The sequence below is a fragment of the Gracilinanus agilis genome, chromosome 1 (assembly GCF_016433145.1).
Source record: "Gracilinanus agilis isolate LMUSP501 chromosome 1, AgileGrace, whole genome shotgun sequence".
Lineage (NCBI taxonomy): Eukaryota > Metazoa > Chordata > Mammalia > Didelphimorphia > Didelphidae > Gracilinanus > Gracilinanus agilis.
In genome coordinates, this window is record NC_058130.1 from 366,776,062 (window position 1) to 366,792,652 (window position 16,591).

The following is a 16,591-nucleotide window of genomic DNA, read 5'->3' on the forward strand; positions in this document are numbered from 1 at the left end:
GTGTATAAAATATATAGAACTACAAAGTAAGCCAAATGATACTGAAATAGTTATTAAATCATGTATTTTTTGAAAAATACATACAAGTTCATAGATCCCAATTTAAATACCATTGTCTTGTATGAACAAACCACCTCTACATCACACCAAACAAGGGGTTATCTGGGTTTTGTTTGAAGACTTTTAGAGAAAGGGAACACACTACCTACTAAGGAGGTACATCTTACTTTTGTACATCTATACATATACACACGTTCATTTATCTCATGTGTCTGTTCTGTACTTCCTTTCAACTGGGTACCACTTCTGACTTCCCAAAACTCAGGTCATGATGGGGCAGAGCCCCACTGGAGACAGAAATATTGAGAGGAGTATAAATAGCCCCAGAACACTACAAATGAAAAGCAGTTAATGTAGTCAAGATAGCTTGGGATTAGTCAGATGGAATTTGGTACAAATTTGCATCTAACTGTAAAAAACAGGTATAAGCAAATTGGTAGACTGTATACTTTTCTCCTACATCTAATACATTTAAATATCCTGGAATCTGTTTTTGAAGTTTCTCACAAATTTTGGATCCTAAATTGTGAAAATATGGAAAACATTTACTCGTACTTGCCATCAGGCCATGTGCTCCATTTGCTGTTTTATTTTGCTAATCTGAATTTAAAAAACAACTAAATTTTCAACATTTTCAACAATCATGGTATCAACAATCACTGCAACTTACTTTGTAAATTCAATTTTTCACACATGGCACTGGGTAAATTGACAGGACATTTGTAGATATCTCCCATTCTGTTATCTGGAAAACCACTCCATGGTGAGCCAACAAGCAACCTAAAAAGAAGATGTTTTTCTTTTATTGCACATAAAATATGAAGCTATTTATCTCTAAAGATGAAATAAAATGAAACTAACATTGAAAATACATCTATTTCAATCTTTAAATTAATGAATAAAGGTCTTTCAAACAAATTCAGCTATAAAACTTCTTAGACATCTAAAACAATGCAAGTTGACCAAAGATCATACACACCTATACTTGCCACAGAGCAATGGGAGTTTTCATTTGAGAATGGATATGACTAACTGGGGTCACACAAGTTATTTTAATTCTATGAACTAAATAAAAGAAAAAAAATCTTGAGAAAAATTATAAAACTGAAAACAAAATAGAATTCTACAAAACAAAGCACTTTAAAACATGAATATTTTATCATTGTAAGCCTCTTTCCCCATCACGATGAAGTGAAACATTTTGAGACCATCTTAACTTTATTAAAAACCAATTGATTATGAAAGCCTAGAATACCCAACAATTGGAAAAAGGCAAAAAATTGTGGCATGTTAGTGTAATGGAATATTTATACAGTAAGAAATTAAAAAATGTGAGGAATGCAGAGAAATAGGACTAAAGTAGAATGTATGGACTAAAGAAGAAATAAATAAATATATTTCACACAGATATATACATCATATACATATACCTATATATAGAGAGAGCTAGGTGGCATAGTATGGATTGGGCTGGAGTAAGGAAGGTTTATCTTTCTGAAGTAAAATCTGGCCTCAGTTACTTACTAGCTATGTGACTCTGGGCAAGTCACTGCACCTGTTTGCCTCAGTTTTCTCTGTAAAATGAACTGGAGAAGGGAATGGTAAACCACTCCAGGGTCATGAAGAGTTGGATGTGACTAAAAAAGGACTACATAACATTATACATGCATATATATATTTTCAAAACCATACATATAAAAAATCACTATCAGTGAAAAGATGACTAAACGAAGTGGAATTCTGATATGTGTAAAATATAATGCAGTCCCTAGGAAAGAGATAAAACACCTCTATTCCCTTGTAACATAGAGGTGGGATACTACTTCTTACATATATTATTAGACAAGGTTTTTGTAGTTCATGGTTTCACTTAATTGTTTTCCTTTGTCATATTTCAAGATTCAGTTGGGGAGGGTAGCAGAAAATGACTATGTTGTAAAGACATAAAGCATTAATATGACCAAAGATCATTTATGTGTACATTTTTGTACTTAAGGCTGCATATGAATATACCTGATGAGTCCACAATTCTTAACTTTGAGAAAATTGAAAAATTAAACTTTTGAAGATTCACATTCTAAAAAAAATCTCTTGAGAATCTCTCTGGAACTTTCTCCATCTACCCCATTCCTTTCTGTTCCTCAGAACATGCTGAGAATGGCCAACCTCACCTCTTGTCTGAAAAGTCATGCCTTCTCCTTCTAACTTAATTGCTGATTTCATATCTTTAGGAATGAAAATATTTTAGGATCATGGATTGCTTTAGAACTAGAATTGGAGAGCTCATCACTATATTCCAACTCTCCCAAATATTGTTGCTTTTAAAGGCCCTTTTCTGTTTCAGAGAAGACATTATAGACATTGCAGCATTTCTTCTCCATCCCAGCCCTCTCTGATGGGACCTTTAAGAATTTGTTACTGGTGTGCTACAGATTATTGAGAGCTGACTTATTTCCTAAGAATCATAGATTTAAGGCCTAGAAAGAAGTTTAAAGAATATCTACTCCAATCAACTCATTTTACAAAAGGGAAATTAGAAGTCTATGAAGGTTACTTGGATACCTAAATTCACATAGTTAGGAAATAGCTGTGAGATTTGAACCCTGGTCCTCTAACTCTAGAGTCTGGATTCTCCAGTGTACCTTGTTGCTTCTCATCTTATGAAAAGTTCAGTGCAATGAGCAGAACAGAATGTTGAATTACAATAGGAAGATCTGGTTTCTAGCACTAATGGGATTTCTGTTCTTCAAACTTCCTACTTTTAAAAGTTTAATAGTATTTACAATAGTATTTACTTGAGAATATTTATTCTCTAAGACTTTAAAACAAAAGTGAGGCATGAGAAAATATTTTAACTACCTTGAAGGTAAGAGATCATAGAAACCTGTTATTATATAAGGCATCTTCTGCATTCTTTATGAAAAATGAGGTATCTTAATAACTACTAGAGAGAAACAACATTTTTGTCATTATTCTGAGCTTGAACTGCATGAATCATATAGCTCAAATACCTTTAATCACAAAAACAAAAAGCTTTATGGATTATACCACTGAACAACATGACTGGTTCTCAGAATGATTGTTTAAAAGACCATTTGATATCTCCTTTTTTGGAAGGAGGTTCCTAGTGTACATTCCACATCTTGTGTCTCATGACCACCCCATGGTTCTATATATTGAGGTTTCTAGTACGTTTATTCTTTACAAGAGTTTATGTAATCACCACTCATCATTCAGATAGAAATGAGACATTTTAAAGAATTATTAGCAGGTAAGAATCAATCAATCCACAAGTGATTACCATATGCAGGATTCCAGGAAGAGTTCTTATCTCTAAAATTTTGTGGTGATGACCTATGACAGTAATGGTGAACCTATGGCACAGGTGCCAAAGATGGCATGCAGAGCACTTTCTGTGGGCACTCAACTCCCCTCCCTCAGGTCCCCAGAGTTTGTTACTAGAAAGGCAGAGGAACTCGGGCAGAGCCGCTTCCTTCCCCATCTCTACTGTGCTTGGTGATATTTTTTCTCATCACCCATCCCTCTGCCCAGCAGCCCAATTGGAGCACATAGGGGGTAAGATGGGCAACTCACAAGTGGTAGAGCTGGAGGGGAGAGGAGTGTTTGGGCCACTCTCTTCCCCCCTTCACTTGTGTTAAGGACATTTCTCACATAATCCGCCCCTCTGCCCAGTAGCCCAATGGGAGTGCTTCTTCCCTTTCCTGTGTGGAGTAAGAGGTGGGGCATGGCATGTGGTCTCTTGGAGGGGAATGGTACTCAGTCTGTGGGGGGTGGCTGCATGGCCCAGCGCTCCATCTCTAAAAGGTTCACCATCCCTAACCTATGACTTGAAGAGAGGCATTTGGGAAAGATGGGGTCATTGGTAAAGCCTACTAACATGGTGCCCTATTATTTTCAATTATTGAATTAAACTGTATCTTAGCCTCATAAGAACTAAAAGAGAAATTATATGTGAAGTTGCCAAGAAGAAAAGAGAATCCCAAGATATAGCCTTCAGTTTTCTAAAGTAAGACTGGGAATTCCTCCAGGAGTACTTTAAGTAACACTTACTATTCAATTATCTTGTGAGGAAATAGTGATTATAAAGACTACAAAAACACAGCCAATCTTCCCACCCCCACTGGAATTCTAAATATCCTGTTTAGTCACAAATGATATTTTATGGTGATGTAGGTAGTCCCAAACCCATAATTTACAGCCGTATAAATATCTCACTACAGACCGTAGCTCTTTAACTTCTTCCCTCATTCTTGAAGATTTCAATATAGCTCACTGAAACAAATATCTTCGTGTTATAAATGGAGAGGTAGTAAAATGAAAATTTGTATATTACCTATATTGATCTTAAACTTTTTTATGGTTTATAGGAATTATGAAGTTCATGAACTGGTTATTTCTTTCTTAGGTAGCAAAGCAAAAATAGACTATTTTCAGTACAAAAGGTCTGATTGGAGGTCTTTCTGGCTATGCACTCCTAGTCAGACCAAAAGTACTAAGTCACATAGAACTTGGGGCTAAGATTTCATTTAGTTGTTGGTGTTGGGATACTTATGCTATGGACTTAATACATAAACTATTATAACCAATCAATCAATAATTGAGGTAGGTAGGTGAGAGAGTATATAGAGCATTGGGCTTGAAGTCAAGAAGATGAGTTCAAATTAGTCTCAGATACTGTATGTCTTTGGTCAAGTCATCTAACCTCTATTTGCCTCAGTTTCTTATCTATAAAATGAGGATGATAATAGCATCTGTTGGGAGAATTAAATGAGATAATATTTATAAAGCACTTAGCACATAATATGTACTATATAAGTGTTAGCTATTATTATTATTATTATTATTCAACCAAGTATCTACAATGTGCAGAGCACTACAGATACCAAGATAAAATGAAACTTCCTAAGTTAAAGGAGCTTACACAATTTATACAATATTTACATTAGAAAGACAAAAGACTTTGAAAGACTTAGTAACTCTGATCATGCCATCATCAATTTTTATTCCATTGGACTGATGAAGAATGATACCCAACCATGGTCGGAGAAATGATGGGCTCAAGATACAGAATGAAACATGGTATTTTGTTTTGTTTTGTTTTTTAACATGGACAATATGGTCGTTTGTTTTGCTTGACTACACATATACATTACAATGGATTTGTTCTCCTTTTCTATTTAATTTTTCTCATGGAGGATAGAGGAGGTGGGAGGTAAAGAAAATAAATGCTTGTTAATTAAAAAATGTTCTAAAAATAAAATAGTTTACATTCTTTCATGAAGACAGCTTGTTTATATGTAGGTACATAGACCACCCACCCACCCATACATACACACACACACACACACACACACACACACACACACACACATAAATAAACCCAGTGTAATTAATTTGTTCAGAATAAGATACTAGTGTTATTTAGTAATCATATAAAGCATAAAATTGTGCTCGAGCTGATTTTTTTTAGATTATGGACATTTATTTTCTTTTGTTTTTATTTTTTATAATGTTTTTTTTTAGGGGGGAGCTGGGCAGCTTTGAGAGGATTGAGAGCCAGGCCCAGAGATGGGAGGTCCTGGGTTCAAATCTGGTCTTAGACACTTCCCAGCTGTATGACCCTGAGCAAGTCACTTAACCTCCATTGCTTAGCCCTTGCCACTCTTCTGCCTTAGAACCAATACTCAGTATTGATTCTAAGATTGAAGGTAAGGGTTTTTAATGAATAAACAAAGAAATAAAGAAACAAATACATAAATAAAATATATCTTTTAAAATTTTAAGTTCCAAATTCTCTCCATTCTTTCTCCTCTCCTTTATCCATTAGGAAGGCATGCAGCGTGATATCAAATATATATATATATGAAATAATGCAAAACATATTTCCATATTAACATGTTAGAAAGAAAAGAAAGAAAAAAGTAAGATTTAATTTGCATTAAAGAGTTCAATAGTTTCCTTTCTGGAGGTGGATAGCATTTTTTATCATGTGATCTTTGGAATCCTCTTGATCATTGTTTTGATCAAAGTACTTGGACTGAGTCTTGAAAGAGATTTAAAGATTTTAGATTCTGCTGGCTGTTATCTACCAGGCTCCAGGAGAATAGGGAATGATTACAACTGCCATTTTGGGGAATGGGATAAAGAATCAATTGGGGAACAATGAATGATGGCCTTGTTATAGTGAAGCCTCAGTTAAGATTGGATCATTTAGATAACATAAATTTGTATTTTTATTATCTAAATTATTTGTGTGACTTCTAGCTCTGTCTAGCAATCCATGAGGACGTGACATAGATATCATCTCTTAAGTGTGATGCAGCCTTAGGGGAATGGGGGAATGGACATAACAAATAAGACAGTATAAAAACTGATTCCTATTTTCTATAGTACCTGAAAAATTACATATGTGCAATCAGACAAATGTACATTTTAGTGTTAGACAGGACCTTTGCATCAGAGTACTGATCTTTTGATCACTAATTTGTTAAATTACTGATTTCTGTTTACTGAACGATCACTGATTTCCTAAATTATAATCACATATGTTGATCATAATCTAGGCAATCTAAGTTATATAGGAAATATCATTGCATTCTTGGTAGCTGCTTGTTAGTTATATTATCTTGGTTTAGATTGGCATCCTCTATTCTGTATTAACTTTCTTGTTACTATCCTTTTAGACAATCTAAGTTTGATTTCTCTTGTGCAAAGTTTTCCCTTCCTTATTATTACATCCCAAAGTCTCACAAATCTACTACTTCTGCTTTCCCTATATTCACATTGGAGATTAATAATAATGTTTCATAATTCAAAGTCTGTTATGTGCAATTTCACAAATAAACATATATATCCTAGGGAGATACCATATTATAGTGAACTTGACAATTAGACTTGGAGTTAGGAAGACCTGAATTAAAATCCCTTTCAAATATTGACTAGTTGGGTGACTTTAGATAAGTCTCTCTAAGGCTCAATTTCATCTATAAAATGGGGATAATAATGATATGTAATCTCATAGCGTTGTTCTGAGGACCAAATGAGATGTCTATAAATCTATTTACAAACTTTATAGTATTATATAAATATGAACTGTTATCATTAGCCATGCCAGTCTTATGTTCACTAGGATTGTTCCAAACCTCTGTTAAGGACAAATAAACCCTGGTAATTGTTAGAATAAGAAAAGTCTTTTGTATATTTGGAAATATGCCAAATTAGCTTTCAGTTCTATTTATCCATATTATCCCAGTGTTATGTCTGGATGGTTTTTGAGTCACTACTAATAATGAGTACTGGGCAGACACTGACATTACTCATAGATGATCAGTGAAAATCAACACAAGTTGGCAGAAGTTGTGACATGAATCTCAACTTTATGTATTATTTCTGGCACACAATACCTGATTATGAAATCCATTGCATTTCCTACTTCCTGTTAACAAACTTAGTGACTCCAAATATATAGTTTGAAAGCAGAGGTCCAATATATAGTTGTGGGCCAAATGTGATCTATTCAAATGTAAGGAAAATTGCTTTTTCACCTTCAAATGTTTAAAATTTATCCACCTCTAATTTCTGCTCATGGGGACAAACTCTTGTCCACTGAGCTCTGTAAAAATATATTAAAATGACTGAAATGAAAGCTTAAAGCCACCATTAATGATAAACCTGGAGTTAGGACTGAAATGTGCCCAGTCTGAATATACTTCTACTCTTAGAAAATAGTTGTCTGTTTAAGTCTTGGCAACCTCATCAAAACTGTTCTGCAACTACCACTCTGCTTATAAATATATACAGTTTTGCAGAAATAAAACTAATTAAACTAGATTTCCAAATTCTCTCTTTTGGAAGCATTACTAGACTGAGGCACTCAGTTAGTGGCTTGCATGTTGGGTTTGGAGTCAGAAAGACCTAGATTAGGCTTGTAGCTTCGTAAATCTAGAGATGGAAGGGGATTCAAAAGCCTTCTTGTCCAACTCTATCATTTTACAGAGGAGGAAACTGGGAGGTTGAGTGACTTTGTTCTAAGTCACACATCTGATAAACACAGGTCCTCTGACTCAAGAGTCTATGATTGTTCCATTAGAATGCTCTTTTCCTTGCTCTCAAAATCTGCCTCAGATAATTACTAACTGTAACTGTGGGCAAGTCACGTAACCTCTATGTGCCTAGGGCAAGATTCTCAAACATGTCTATTAAGTCATATCCTGGGTGGATGTCCATTTTTGTTAGAAATTCCCATATCTGGAATTCCCCATAGTATACTCTTTATAAACACTTTGCCACTTCATAACAAGACTGTACTTCATCTATTTCATCAAAACATTTATGTTGCCCACATACAAAATGATTTCTTATCACTACTGAAAAATTTTGAAACATCCCGATCTTGAAATCAATTAAATCAATGTTAGTGTTACTCCAGGAAGTTAAAATCCAGCCAAAGGTACTTATTGACTAGTCAAGTAATTTGATGTCTATTTGTTTCAGTTTCCTCATCTATAAAATGAGGATAATAACGCACCTGTCTCCCCAGCATTGTTGGGAGGATAAATAAGACAGTAATTGTAAAGTGCTTATTACAGTGCCTGGTGCATTGTAGGTACTATATAAATATTAGCTATTGATTCCAGGAGTGTCTATACAGAAATCTCACAAAAGAAAATCCTAAGACTAATTGTCTGGTTTTTAGGAAATTGTTTTATTGTACCAACCATTTTTGTTTTAGGATGTTCTCAAATAAATCTTATACAAAGAAAGAGATTCAAATTATTCAATTGAATGAATTCTACAAATGACTTAAAGTTTAAATATGCCTCTAAAGAGAGCCTAATATCACTAGGGCAGTGGTTTTTTAAAAAAATTTTTGCATGTGTCATGGACTTCTTTAGCAGTTTAATAAAATTAGTGGGCCCCTTTAAAAATTTTAAATACATACATAAAATTGTATATATATATACATATGTATGTATATATATATATATATATATATAAAATTGTAAGTCACTCTACTGTTGGTTCATTGAGGTTTCATTTATCAGAATATTCCTTAATAATCAAATAGACTTTCTTGAGTATCAATATAATTTGTTATTAAATTAGTGAGCTGGGATTTAGAGAAGCAGTCTTCATAATGTTGGTCCTGAAGGAAAATCTCCCCAAACTTAGACATATAAGAATGTTTGTTTGTTTCAATGGCTGGCACTGGGCTATCCTCTACTCCTAATTTAGGGTCCTTTCAGAATCAGGGAAGTAGTAAGTATGGGGAGGGACTCTATAAACATTAACTCTCCTCAAGATACTTATTAACTTTAATGTGGGTACACATGCACTGTTTTCTAGTGCTGGACACTTTGATCTCTCACCATTTCCATCTTCTCATTTCTCTTTTGTGTATTGTTCCCTGTGGGAATTGCGTTTCTTGAGGACAGAGACTATCCGTTTTCACTTGTATACTCAATAGTGACTGGCACATAATACACACTTAATAAACATTTCTTTTCTTCCTTCTTTCCTTTATTTCTTCCCTTCCATTGGTCAGTCAGCCAAAAACATTTATTAAGCATCTATTATGTGGTTCTATGTACATGCACTTTATTGGGAATAGAAATATAAAATAGGAAACCTTTTTCCATCTTGTGGTCTGTCATTTTGTATTCTTCTTTTTTTAACCATTTATTAATATTCATTTTTAACATGGTTACATGATTCATACTCCTACTTTCCCCTTCACCCCCTGCACTCCCCCCACCCATGGCTGATGCACATTTCCACTGGTTTTAACATGTGTCCTTGATCAAGACCCATTTCCAAATTGTTTTAGTTGCATTTATGTGGTAGTTTCGAGTCTACATCCCCAATCGTGTCCACCTCAACCCATGCATTCAAGAAGTTGTTTTTCTTATATGTTTCCTCTCCTACAGTCCTTCCTCTGAATGTGGGTAGCATTCTTTACCATAAATCCCTCAGAGCTGTCCTGTGTCATTGCTTTCTGCTGGTACAGAAGTCCATTACATTCGATTTTACCATAGTATATCAGTCTGTGTGTACAATGTTCTTCTAGCTCTGCTCCTTTCCCTCTGCATCAATTCCTGGAGGTCTTTCCAGTTCACATGGAATTCCTCCAGTTTATTATTCCTTTTAGCACAATAGTATTCCATCACCAGCATATACCACAATTTGTTCAGCCATTCCCCAATTGAAGGACATACCCTCTTTTCCAGTTTTTTGCCACCACAAAAAGCTGAGCTATAAATATTTTTGTACAAGTCTGGTTATCTATGATCTCTTTGGGGTACAAACCCAACAATGGTATGGCTGGATCAAAGGGCAGGCAGTCTTTTATAGCCCTTTGAGCATAGTTCCAAATTGCCATCCAGAATGGTTGGTCAGTTCACAGCCCCACCAGCAATGCATTAATGTCCCAATTTTGCCACATCCCCTCCAGCATTCATTACTCTCCCCTTCTTTCATTTTAGCCAATCTGCTAGGTGTGAGGTGATACCTCAGAGGTGTTTTGATTTGCATTTCTCTGATTATTAGACATTTAGAACACTTTCTCATGTGCTTATTGATACTTTTGATTTCATTACCTAAAAATTGTCTATTCATGTCTCTTGCCCATTCATCAATTGGGAAATGGCTTGATTTTTTTATACAATTGATTTAACTCCTTGTATATTTGAGTAATTAGAAATCTGTCAGATTTTTTTGTTATAAAGATTTTTTCCCAATTTGTTGTTTCCCTTCTGATTTTGGCTGCATTGTTTTGGTTTGTATAAAAGCTTTTTAGTTTAATATAATCAAAACCATTTAACTTACATTTTGTAATTTTCTCTAACTCTTGCTTGGTTTTAAAGTCTTTCCTTTCCCAGAGATCTGACAGGTATACTATTTTGTGTTCACTTAACTTATTTATAGTTTCCCTCTTTATATTCAAGTCATTCACCCATTCTGAATTTATCTTGGTGTAGGGTGTGAGATGTTGATCTAAACCTAATTTCTCCCATATTGTTTTCCAAATTTCCCAGCAGTTTTTGTCAAATAGTGGATTCATGTCCCAAAAGTTGGGCTTTTTGGGTTTATCATACACTGTCTTGCTGATGTCATTTACCCCAAGTCTATTTCACTGATCCTCCCTTCTGTCTCTTAGCCAGTACCATATTGTTTTGATGACTGTTGCTTTATAGTATAGTTTAATAACTGGTAATGCTAGGCCCCCTTCCTTCACATTTTTTTTCATTATTTCCCTTGATATTCTTGATCTTTTGTTATTTCAAATAAAATTTGTTATAGTTTTTCCTAATTCAGTAAGGAAGTTTTTTGGTAGTTTGATAGGTATGGTGCTAAATAGGTAAATTAATTTGGGTAGAATGGTCATTTTTATTATGTTAGCTCGTCCTACCCATGAGCAATCAATGGCTTTCCAATTGTTTAGATCTAGTTTTATTTGTTTGGAAAGTGTTTTGTAGTTGTTTTTGTATAATTGCTTGTTTGTTTTGGTAGATAGATTCCTAAGTATTTTATATTGTCTAGGGTGATTTTAAATGGTGTTTCTCTTTCTACCTCTTGCTGCTCTAATGTGTTGGAAATATATAGAAATGCTGATGATTTATGTGCATTTATTTTGTATCCTGCAACTTTGCTAAAGTTTTTGATTATTTCTACAAGCTTCTTAGTTAATTCTCTGGGATTTTTTAAGTAGACCATCATATCATCTGCAAAGAGTGATAGCTTAGTCTCCTCATTGCCTATTTTGATACCTTCAATTTCTTTTTTCTTCTCTAATTGCAACTGCTAGTGTTTCTAGTACTATGTTGAATAATAGAGGTGATAATGGGCATCCTTGTTTCACTCCTGATCTCATTGGAAAGGCTTCTAATTTATCCCCATTGCATATGATGCTTGTTGATGGTTTTAGGTATATACTATTTATTATTTTTAGGAAAGGTCCTTCTATTTCTATACTTTCTAGTGTTTCCAATAGGAATGGATGTATTTTGTCAAAGGCTTTTTCAGCATCTGTTGAGATAATCATGTGATTTTTGTTTGTTAGATTGTTGATATGATCAATTATGTGGATGGTTTTCCTAATGTTGAACTATCCTTGCATTCCTGGTATAAATCCCACCTGATCATGGAGGATGATCTTTTTGATTACTTGCTGGAGTCTCTTTGCTAGTATTCTATTAAAGATTTTTGCATCTAGGTTCATTAGGGAGATTGGTCTGTAGTTTTCTTTCTCTGTTTTTGATCTACCTGGCTTTGGAATCAGTACCACATTAGAGTCATGAAAGGAATTTGGTAGGACTCCTTTTTTGCTTATTATATCAAATAATTTGTATAGTATTGGGATTAGTTGCTCTTTGAATGTCTGATAGAATTCACTTGTGAATCCATCAGGCCCTGGCGATTTTTTCTTAGGGAGTTCTTTGATGGCTTGTTCAATTTCTTTTTCTGATATGGGATGATTTAGGTATTCTCTTTCCTCTGCTATTAATCTAGGCAATTTATATTTTTGTAAGTATTCATCCATATCTCCTAGATTGTTATAGTTATTGCCATATAATTGGGCAAAATAGTTTTTAATGATTGCCTTAATTTTCCCTTCATTAGAGGTGAGGTTTCCCTTTTCATCTTTGATACTGTGAATTTGGTTTTCTTCTTTCCTTTTTTTATTAGATTGACCAGTACTTTGTCTATTTTATCTGTTTCTTCAAAATACCAGCATCTAGTCTTATTTATTAATTCAATAGTTCTTTTACTTTTGATTTTATTAATTTCTCCCTTCTTTTTTAGTATTTCTAATTTAGTTTTCATCTGGGGATTTTTAATTTGCTCGCTTTCTAGTTTTTTAAGTTGCATGCCCAATTCACTAATCTCTGCCCTCCCTAATTTGTTAATATATGCACTCAAGGATATAAATTTCCCCCTGAGTATTGCCTTGGCCACATCCCACAGAGTTTGGTAGGATGTCTCATCATTGTCATTCTCTTCAATGAAATTGTTGATTGTTTCTATGATTTCTTCTTTGACTAACTGGTTTTGGAGAATCATATTATTTAATTTCCAATTAATTTTTGATTTGCCTGTCCAGGTGCCCTTACTAATTGTTATTTTTATTGCATTATGATCTGAGAAGGTTACATTTATTATTTCTGCTTCCAAGTTTTGCAGTCTTTTAGCAAGGAGGCTGCCAGATCCTGTGTGATCCTGATTGGTGCTATATCTGAATAGTCTCTTTCTGGCTTCTTGTAAATTTTTTTCTTTTACTTGGAAGCTCTTGTATTTGGCTATTATATTCCTGGGGGTTGTCTTTTCTGGGTCTAGTGTAGAGGGTGGTCTATAGATCCTTTCAATGTCTATATTGCTCTCTTGTTGTAGAACTTCAGGGCAATTTTGCTGAATAATTTCTTTTAGTATGGAGTCCAAATTTCTATTAATTTCTGCTTTTTCAGGAAGACCAATGATTCTCAGATTGTGTCTTCTAGACTGGTTTTCTTTGTCTGTCACTTTCTCATTGAGATATTTCATGTTTCCTTCTATTTTATCAGTCTTTTGACTTTGTTTTATTTGTCCTTGCTGTCTTGAGAGATCATTGGCTTCTAATTGCTCAATTCTAGCCTTTAGGGACTGGTTTTCGGGTATAATCTTTTGGTTTTCCTTTTCAATCTGGTCATTTCTGGTGTTCAATTTGCTTATCAGTTCATTTCATTTCTGAGCCTCACTTTCCAATTGCAAAATTCTGCCTTTTAAACTTATTTTCTTGCCTGATTTCCTTTTGAGCTATTTCCCATTTCTATAGCCAAATCTTTTCCAACTTATTTTCATCTCAGATTTTAACTCTTTAAGAGCTTGTGACCAGTTTTCATTATTTTGGGAGGGTCCAGATGTGATTGCTTGTTTGTTCTCCTCTTCTGTTTGCTCTATTGTCTGGATTTTCTCTGTGTAAAAGTTGTCAAGTGTTAAAGCTTTCTTCTTGTTGTTGTTAATCTTTCTCTTTTGGACTTCCTGATTCTGGGTTGCCATTTTAAGTCCAGCCCCTTCTCAGCTTTATCCTCATGCTCAGGATCTGTCTGTGTTCTTTTGGGTCCTGAGGTCTCAGGTCTGGTTATTTTCAAGGTCAAGCCTCCTGGTGGTCCCCCTTGCTTGATCCTCTGCCAGAGGCTCCTTTACAAGTCTTAGGGCGCTGCTTCCACAGTTGTATATCCGTCTGCACTGGTTCCCCACTCAAGGTTTCAGAGCTCGTGCTTCCATCTGCCTCCACCCGCGCCTGCGCTCAGTGTCAGCGCTCAATGTCCGCGCGCTTTCTTTAGCTTTTTTGGGTCTTAAGTCTTGCTGTTCTCAGGAGCAGGCCCTGGAGCTGCCAATGACTCAATGGGTGCCCCAAACTTACTCTACTTCTTTTGTGCTGGCTTTGGCACTGCAGGTGTGTGTGTGTTAGGGGGGGGGGGGTGTTGCTCAGCACTCAATTTAGTGAGAGCTGTTTCACCCCTTTATAGCATGGAAATGCCCCAATTCCACATACCTTCCATGCTGCGCCCTGTTGTGGGGTCCCTCTGTTCTTCTGGATTTGTTTTTATGTCCCCTTGAGGAGTCCTGTATGTTTCGGTTAGGAGAGATTAAGGGCTGCTTTTTACTCTGCTGCCATCTTAACCCGGAAGCCTGTATTCTTCTTTTTTAAGATTCCCATATTAACATTTTAATGTTCATTTGACCAGATTTAACTTAGAATTTGATGATTTTTTCACATGTAACCATAACCTTTCTTGTTCAAAGTACCGAGCTCAATTTCCTATTATGTAGTTTCTACCTATGGTTATTATGCTTCTGACAAAAATTAGGATTGATCTATATCCTTTTCATTAATTGAGACATTAGTACACCTTCAAACTCTTTGTTATCTTTGAATATCAGATAGAATTCTCTGCTATTTAGATGGAAAACTTAACTTATATGGCAAACTTTATAGTTATTCTCTAATTCCCTCTCTCTACTCTTTGCTTATTATTATGCTTTCAAACAAATGGTGAGAAATTTTATTAAATTATATTGATCTGGATATCTACCTGGATGTTTCTTTAGCATCTTAATTTCAACATATCTAAAATAGAAATCATTGTCTTTCCTCATACATATTCCCCATTCACATTCTTATCCTCCAACTATTTCTATTTTTGTTAAGAGCACTATCATCCAGTCACTCATTTTTACAACTTTAGAATCATCTTTGACTCTTCTTTTTCCCTCAATCTATATCCAATCAACTGCCAGGTTTTGTCAGTTCTACCTCCAGCCTATTTCTTACATCTCTCCTTTTATTTCCATTCATATTGCTAGTCTTTTGATTCAGGCCCCAATTACCTCCTATAGCAATGGTTGGCAACCTTTTAGGCCGTGGGAGCCATAAACGCCTGTGGAAGGAGGAGGATGGAGATAGAAGGCGCTGGAATATGGGGAGGGGACTGAAGGGCCCCCTGGGGCACATCCTGGAGCTCTGCTGGGACTGGCCAGTAGGGAGGTGGAGCCAGATATGGCTCGAGAGCCATATGTTGCCAACCCCTGTTCTATAGGATACCAGAGTACAGAAGCCTTCTAGCTCAAGGCATACCTAAATATGAATTCTCAACCAACAAATATAAATTAACTATATTATTCTGTATTTGCTATAGCTAGAAAATGAATCAATATATTTCATAAAGTTATTTTACAAAAGAATTTAATTTAAAATAGCCGTGATGCTTAAAATGTTCACAAAAAGACTCTTTCCAGATGCTATAGTTCAACAAATTGTAAAAAATATCTAAAAATAAAACAAAAAGATGTCAATACATTTCTAATTTTAAAAATCAACAAAGGAAAAATTTAAAAGTCATTCTCCTAAAGTTAAAATGATGGTATTAAAGCCCTAGAAGAACAAAAATATCTTGTATTTCTATTATTATTTAATCCAGTTATTATAATGTTTTCAAGAGGGTGAGGATTGTCCCTCAGTATCGATCCTTTCTGACTATATGAAACTGACCTTTCTTAGTATATTATCAGTCATACTAGATGGGTGAATAAGTACAAAAGCCTATTTTGAACCAAAGAATTTCAATATATTTAGTCAGGATTCAAGACTGGTAGAGCCAAGGAACGGGGTCACATTTACTAAACTTGAAAAGGAGGTAGGATTATATATTTTCCTATCAGATTAATAAAGGTTAGTATATGTTACTACTTAGTCCAGTTCTGCGTTTTAGTCTCCCAATGCAGTTTTTCCTACTGCATGCTCATGCAGCTACTTTTTTTTTTTTTTAAATTTTAAACCCTTAACTTCTGTGTATTGACTTAGAGGTAGAAGATTGGTAAAGGTAGGCAATGGGGGTCAAGTGACTTGCCCAGGGTCACACAGCTAGGAAGTGTCTGAGGCCGGATTTGAACCTAGGACCTCCTGTCTCTAGGCCTGGCTCTCAATCCACTGAGCTACCCAGCTGCCCCCAGCTACTTTTTAAAATATAAAACT

General features: G+C 35.0%; 1 protein-coding gene across 1 annotated transcript in view; it reads right to left on the minus strand.

Moving 5' to 3' along the window:
• Window positions 1-16,591, minus strand: part of ITGA2 (integrin subunit alpha 2) — a 141,914-nt gene that overhangs the window by 90,351 nt on the left and 34,972 nt on the right. The window contains exon 3 of the mRNA XM_044657746.1: window positions 731-840. Within this exon, the coding sequence (XP_044513681.1) occupies window positions 731-840 (110 nt within the window). The remainder of the gene's footprint in view (window positions 1-730; window positions 841-16,591) is intronic.